Raw genomic sequence first — 8047 nt, forward strand, 5'->3', positions numbered from 1 at the left:
TTGTGTTTATGAAATTTTGTGAATGATTTCATTTTATGAACAAAATAATAAGTCCGCGCTGTTATCACTATATTTTCTCTGTACACAAACACGAAAAAATCGACGTGACTTTATCTCAATGTGAAGGTACTGCGGTACAAATTTATACGCTACTTTCATGCAACAAACAATGTTAGCGCAACTTTATCTTATCCCTTATCTCGCTTTGTGTAGTTACTCATATCGTCGCGAACACAGACGCGAATGTGTGAGTTAAAATTAATAAACGCCATGTAAAAATGTGTGTCTCCTGAGAAAATGTTCGCGAAGTATGTGATTTGTGTGTTCCTGCTGCTGTACGCAGCAGAAGCTAAGCCCAGGGAAATTAAATGCCCTGATTATTGCAAATGCGACGTCATAGAGACTTTGAGGCGAGCTACATGTCAGAATAAAAAGCTGTATTCCATTGAAATTGACATACCGCCTCAAGCCGAGGTCTTGGACTTGTCCTACAATCAGATCAGTGAACTGGGAAGCCATATATTTTTGGTAAATATACAGAAAAATGTCTGAATGCTTTCAACGGAATAGAATAATAAAATTTCATGTTTTGTATGGTCTGGCGAAGCTAGTTCAGAAATGTGTGTATGCCATGAACCTGTCCTTATATATTTATACTCGTAGCAGTGAATTTACATTTAAGAACACAGGTTAATTTAGAAGTAGGTATATTTTTTTCGGTATAAAAAAATACTACCCAATTATATTGAAAGGTCTAGGCTCGAAAATGTGTTGTTACCGCTCCTGTTCTTTATTTTTAGGCATCTCTATTTATTTTGAAGTCTTATTCATCGCATCCTTTCTACTAAACATCTGTAGTGTAGGACATTGTTTGGAGATGCATTTTAAATATATTTTTATAACTAGTATCGTTTAGATAAGATTGCATCCTTAATAAAAAAAAATTAATACGACTTTTGAGAGACCTTATTTTATTTTTAGACAATCTTGTCAACATATTAAACATTGCAATAACTACCATCACCGTCTTTTAAAACTGTGACGTTATAAGCTACTTAAACTTTGTTTATATTGTGATAAAAACAGAAAATCCATTGTGAAAGTGGGTGGCAAAGATAACTATCTTTATTTGTATTGAACCTGAGTTAACGCTGCATTTTTATGCTTAATCTAAATTCTAAAAAGAATGATAAGTTTGTGACGTCATATTTGGCCACTTTCTTGGAATAAAAATATAGATTTAACCTAATTTTAATTTTCAAATCATGTATTACCGATTTGTTACTATTAGAGACCTATTTTGCATAATTTTTTATTATAAAAGTGTTGACATTATCAGGCATTACTGTATCAAATAAAGCCAACAACCTAAAATTAGAGACCATAAATTCAAGTTATTAGCTTCCTATTGTTATTATTTATGATGAATGAGGTAGCAATAAAACAGTATTAATTTTATTTAAAGAAATATGCATTTGAGTAATTTTCCAAGATAAAACAAAACAGAACACCACGGTCATTTAAGAACAAGAAACATTAATAAAAATTAGAAAATAATAGAAAAGAAGTTATGCAAGGTGTTACAAAACAATAGGTCCAATTATTGTCTACAAATTCTTTGGGTTAAAATGGTAGGACTTTCCTTATACAGTTTTCCATTTAGGCATCTCTTTCTTAAGATACGGCGTGGGAAAATTAGGTAAAAAAGGATTTGTTAGTAATTTCAAAGTTTTTTCTAATTATGCAAAAAGCGTTTCATGTTACAATTTCTGTTTTTTTAATGCTTTGCATAATCTGATTGTCAAAACAGGTAAATAGAAGTGTGAATTTCATTCTTAAATTTACACCAAATACAGTAAAACCACAAAAAATAGGGGTAATACGTTTTAATAAGACAATGTTAAAAAATAACAATGCATCGCAAAAAGAAAATATACACTCAAATTCGTAATTTTGCACAATGCATTATTGTTTAATTAATTTAATTGTAAGTATATTCACAATTTTTATCAATGCATCTTTCATTTATTATCAAAATTACTCACAAAATTTTCTTTCAAGACTCGGCTGAACCTACTTTTTGCAACATCCTATATAAATTACCATTTTAATGATGGGTGGCATTCTTTATTTTCTTTTATTTATTTATTTATTTATTTATTTATTTATTTATTATTTCTTTTTTTTTTCAGGAGATTGGTTTGACAAATCTGAAACTGCTAAACCTGTCGCACAATAAAGTTAGCCAGATTCATCTGAACGGCTTCGAAGGCCTTGCCAAATTAAGAACTCTTGATTTGTCTTACAACATGCTCCGATACTTCACAGACCAATGGTTCGTGAGTTTAAACTCTTTGCAGGAGCTGTACCTCAAGGGAAACAACCTCAAATCCATCAATGAAGAGCCACGACTAAACCTGAAACACCTCCGGGTACAATTACAATGCTTTTATCGTTAAAATATCAAATAAAGTTACTTTTCTTTAGGTGTTAGATCTGGGCAATTGCGCTATAACAGCCCTGAACCCAGGGATATTCCAAAAGCTCCCCAACCTTCAAGTTCTGGACATATCAGAGAATTACCTCCTCACCCTAAACGTAGAAGTCATAGCCTCTTTGACCAATCTGAACACGCTGCTAGTAAACGACAATAACTTTGATTGCAGGGATATCAGAATGACTCGATTGAGAAATTACACTAGAACCAAAGGCATCAGCTATAAGGACCCTTGTTCCAAAAATAAGAAGAAGAAGACGGAGCAATTCGAGAGAATGATGGCGATTGGTTCGCAGGCACCTGAGAAAAACGTGTGGATTTACGACGAAGATGAAGAGGGGATGAAGAACGTAAAAGTTGTAGAAGTCTGTGGTGGTGGCACTAACCAAAGTGTTAGTTTTATGGGTGCAACAGATAATGTGCTGATGGAAATTATGGGAATGTCACCAATCCTGTCGGTTGTAATAATATTTGCCTTCGGAATATTTCTGGGTATGTACTTAGAAACATCTCATTTTTAGTTCTTATTGCGAATAATCTGTTAATATATTCTCTTTTTCTTCCAGGTCTGATTCTTGGTTGTTCGATAGAACTGCGCCCCAAATCCCAAGAAGAACTCGACGATATCCATCTGCCTGATGGTATGATAGCTTCCAGAGCAAGATCTATGAGTATAGGCAGTAGACTGGCGATGGCGGGTCAAACCTCTGAATCTATACCTCTAACTAGACAGCATAGCCTCGGGAGCAAATCAACTGCTCTAATGAGACAGAACAGCATCGGCAGCAAGTCCTTAGGAAGGCAGAATAGCACTGCTAGTAACTTTAGACCGAGATCCAAAAGTGGTGGTAGTAGAAAGGTTATGAGAGAAGACAGAAATGTCCTGCTGTTGCACGATGCTGGAATGTCCGATTCCACGCCTGTTATAGCGAGGAAAACTTATTTATAATTTTATATCGTAATAATTTTATTGACTAAGAAATACAAGAACTGCAGGTACAGTTCTTTGTTTTTATTCGAGTCTTCAGTGTTTTTGATTAAAAGAACATAATTCAATAACTTTTATGACTATTCCAAAACTTTTTTTATGATGTGAAAATACGTATACTTTAGTAAATATAATATATACAGTAGAAGTGAAGATATCTACTAAAAGTTGACTAGATTTTGTCATTTTAATGTGATAAATATATATGACAATATTATAAAAGTTAGACAATGTAACTGAATATATGTATACATAGGGTTAATTTATTTAAGGAGCTTGTTTTTTATTTATTTTAATCAAAATTAATTAAATAAATGGTTTTAGAAAGAATATTCCCCCGTAAAGCTGTAAAATACTTTGCCAGAATATAAGCACCTTCTCAGATATAGGCACTTCTCGATATACTGGGTGAACTTTAAATGCGGATGTATTTCAGTAGAGGTATAGTTTTGGGACAAAATTAGGAACAAAAAAATGAAATTAAAAGTAAATATGCATGACTTTTTTAATAGATCGTGGCTGATTTCCATCCACCATATCTCTTGATTGCTAATACATCAACTCCAATATTAGCCAGTAACGTTGCCGATGTTCTTCGGAATGAATGGCCTATGTGGCCAGGATGTTCGAGTTTCAAAAACTGTGTAATCTTATTAAGAATCATAGAAAGGGTATTCTTGCCGACTGGTTCAAAACGGCATGCTCCTGCAATGCCTGACTCCGTCACTACTTTCATTAGCAAATATATGTTAATGGGGGCCTGAACGAGAAAATCGTTGACTTGTTCTCTTGTAAAAACGTTTGACTTTTTAGGTGTATAACCGTCATTCTTACGTTTCAAAAATGCTCTCAGCTTGGGGTATTTTGATATATCCACGTTCTTCTCTATGAAAATAGTTGACTTAATCATTGAGTATTCACTCCACAAACTCGCCGATGACTTTAAAGTTCTTGACTTCTCCATGAAATATGCTGGCAATGCATTTCAGAAACACCAGTATTTTTGTTCTGGCACCATTCTATAAAAACAAGGGTTTATAGGCAACCAACCCACAGCAACAGATATCTAAATTTTAACCCGAATCATAATAATATAAAATATGACGTGTATTTTGTATTTGTCTGCTTTTTTCAGTATGAGATTTTTGGTTTACCTATCAAAAAATATTTGATCATTTATATTTGCCTTTTTATGTTGTAATATTATTGGTTTGTATGTCCACGAATTGGAACACAATGTATACATATTTAAATACACATTCTGACAATAATTTACATGATATTAGTCAATGTTTGCTGATCAAAGGTCAGTGACCAAGAGGTTAAAGATCAGTTGCTGAGAAGTCAAAGGTAAATGCCCTAGGGGTCCATGCTTGAAAGTAAAAGGTTAATAACTGGACAGTCAAAGGTTATTAATCTTCGATCTTCAATCATTGGCTTCTAACTATTCGAGGAATTTAGACGAATCTGAAAGTTTTCAAAGCATTTTGATGTAATTACAGATTTTTCTAAGGATTTTGACGTATTTCTAAGTACGGTAAAATTTTAGAAGTAGGTATAACTATTTAGTGGCTTTTAAAGTTTATTGATGTTTCTCATATATTTCTAATTCTATTTACGTAAACTTTGATCTATTTTTAAGGATTCTAATCAGTACAAAGTCTAGCAAAGGATTGAGGCGATTGCGACTCTATTAATAGTTGTGTCTCTCAAACTCTATTATTAGTTCGACAACCAGTCAAGGTTTTGGTTACCTTCCATGTGATCAACGGGTCTTAAAATGTACATGTTAACGAAATGAAAGCATTTAAAAAATTACAGATAGGTATTTGTAATTACGAATAATGACTTTACATAACGAATTATACCAGTAGTTGAAATATATGTATACAAGGTTGATCCATTATACAAAATAGGTGCAAAATTATTTGAAAATTAAAATATCAATAATAATGTCCTCCTTAGCGTAGTGTTTGATAAACCGTTCTCGAGAAAATTGGCTTTGAAATTTCAAGCCCATTTTTAATGTCGCGATAACATCATCCTGCAACATTTTTTCAATTTTACCGTTTCCTCCCTCAAGGATTTCTGCCTCCTCGCAAAACAGCATGCAAAACAGGCCCTCTCTGCGAAATTCCGGCTGGAACTCTCTCAGGGCGGCGCGGGGACAGCGGGGGCAGCAGGGGGCCGAGCGTTGAATGTGGTCAGCCGTCGCCGGGGGCCGAGGCCCTTTCCCTGCTAATGAGTCGGCGGCGGGATGGCCTGCGGGTGCCAGCGGTCGCCGCAGGACCTTCGCCCGTTGCTCGCAAAGTGAGTGCTCCTTCGAGGAGCGACCTAGTCCGGTCCGCCATCCTTAAAAGGCGGCTGCAACAGAAACGTTTATGAAGCAGGAATGTGACGAGTTGAGTTTTCATTTTTTGAATCGTTAATTTAACATTTTCAGGGATTTCTTTCGGAAAAATTTTTGTTTCATAAAAATGAATTTGGGTCAACTTCAAACTTTTCTATCTTATATTTTCGATAGTTCCATGCAGTGGCAGCTGGTGAAAATTGAAGTGGTTATATTTTAATAATGAAGCATGATCCATACCGTTTTTTTACAAATGCTCACAAAGAGAACTTTCAAAGTGAAAAAATTTCAAACGGAATTTTCGAAATAAAAAATTAAAACAGGGTTTGTTGGCCTTGAGGTCTGGAAAAGGACATACTAGTAGGTACATCATATTTTTTTCAAATTCAACTGATAAATACTAACAGCCATTTTTTCATTTTTCACAAAATTAAATTTTCTTTGTAGTAATACCTATGTAAATTTTAATTTGACATACCTATTTCATTATTCAAATTTCATAATACCGCAACTTTATGAAAAATACAATGTTTCGGAATAATACAAAAAAGCTGTTTACATATATCATTTGATTACAAAAAATAATGTTTTACAATTATATTTTTCAAGATTGACAGGATTCGCAATCGCTAATTTATTTTCCGTTCATTCGTAAAAATTTTTCGAAATACTTTTTTCCAAAATTTCTCTTTGGGGGCCTAGAAATCATCCCCTAAAAATTATGTGGGTCCCAGAATTATTATTAGCAAAATATGATCACTTTAATTTTCAACAACGGCCCCGGTTTTGTGCAAGAAAAAATAGAAATTAGTTCCTTTTAAATTAAAGCTTCGGAAAACGTAGCTTATAAAAGTTAAAATAATTTTTCTGGCAACTGTAAACATAATATATAATCGAATCTCTGATTTCAATAGATACAGAAATTTCAGAATTCATTACCATGCACCTAAACAGTTCTAAAATATATAAAAATATGTTAAATCAACTTTAGAACGTCAAACCAGCTAGAAAACATATATGTGAAGATTCTCAACGTATTTCCAGATTTTTAGATGTTCTATTTAGAATTTTTCTGTCGGTAAATTTCTAAACATTTTGAAGTATTTTAAAATTAACATTTTGAGGTATATATATATATATATATTTAATAATTTCTCATTATTTTGCATTTTGTTTGATTTTTTTATTTTAATGTTTTATGAAGCCTTTTTGATGTATTTTCAAGCGTTCCAAAAAAGGTACCATGAATTTTAATTCATTTTCCTTTAAAATTATTATTGCAATGTTATTAAAGCAATTTTGTATTATCTTAAAATTGTGTTTTCGAATTTTGAAGCTTCATGAAGCTGTTTTGATATATTTAGGTCATTTTAAAGTATTTCAGAGTTTTCTAGGGCTTCACACAAGATCAAGATTATCTCGATCTTGTCATCTTGACCAGACCAAGAGAGTATTATTGATGACAATTCAAGACCAAAACCAAGACCAAGATAGTGAGGAAGATCTTTTCAAGACTTCGAAATAAAACACAATAGAAAATATGTATATACATAATATTTAGCCAGCCTTCTCTTTATATTCTAAGATGTTTGTAAGGTCTATAAAGATAAACCTCGTTATACCTGAGAAGACAATATCTAACAATAGTTGCAATTAAACTATATCTTTCGGAAATACTAATATTTATAATAATAATGGAAATATTTTCATCAATTATTGAAATTTAATAGAAACTGGACCACAACTGGTGAGTAAAAATTTTCGGACACCAGAGATATATTTTATTTTATACTTTATGAATATAGTTATGGAATAGTAAATAGCATTTGGAGTAATAGTGGAATTAACCAAGACAATATTAACAATAAGTCCAAATTGATAAATTTTCGAGACCAATACAAGACTTGGTCAGGATGAAGACAAGACAGGAAATTCGAGACAAGATTTTTCAAAACTTGTCTTGTCTTGGCTTGAGTGAAGTACTAGAGTTTTCAAAATATTTCGATTGTCTGTATAGGTACAGCAAAGCTGTTTGAAGTATTTAAAAGTTTTCAAGAAATGTTTTTAGCACCTACTTCGAAGTAATTTCAGGTTCTTTCGATATATTTCGAGGTAAACTGTTAACCCCTGCCTTGAGCTAATTATGTTAATATTTTTGTTCTATACGTGAATACCAAGTGTTCAATTTTGGTATATTCAAGGTTATGCATCA

At 32.7% G+C, this 8047-nt stretch overlaps 1 protein-coding gene across 1 annotated transcript; it reads left to right on the plus strand.

Annotated features, from left to right (window-relative positions):
• Positions 1-215: 215 nt before the first annotated feature.
• LOC108911369 (immunoglobulin superfamily containing leucine-rich repeat protein) lies at positions 216-3756 on the plus strand. Its single transcript, XM_023455393.1, has 4 exons — positions 216-528; positions 2193-2432; positions 2488-2989; positions 3064-3756. The coding sequence occupies exons 1-4, from the start codon at positions 298-300 to the stop codon at positions 3444-3446; spliced, it is 1356 nt and encodes a 451-aa protein (XP_023311161.1). The 5' UTR covers positions 216-297; the 3' UTR covers positions 3447-3756.
• Positions 3757-8047: the final 4291 nt, after the last annotated feature.

This window comes from Anoplophora glabripennis, unplaced genomic scaffold, assembly GCF_000390285.2.
Source record: "Anoplophora glabripennis isolate ALB-LARVAE unplaced genomic scaffold, Agla_2.0 scaffold6, whole genome shotgun sequence".
Lineage (NCBI taxonomy): Eukaryota > Metazoa > Arthropoda > Insecta > Coleoptera > Cerambycidae > Anoplophora > Anoplophora glabripennis.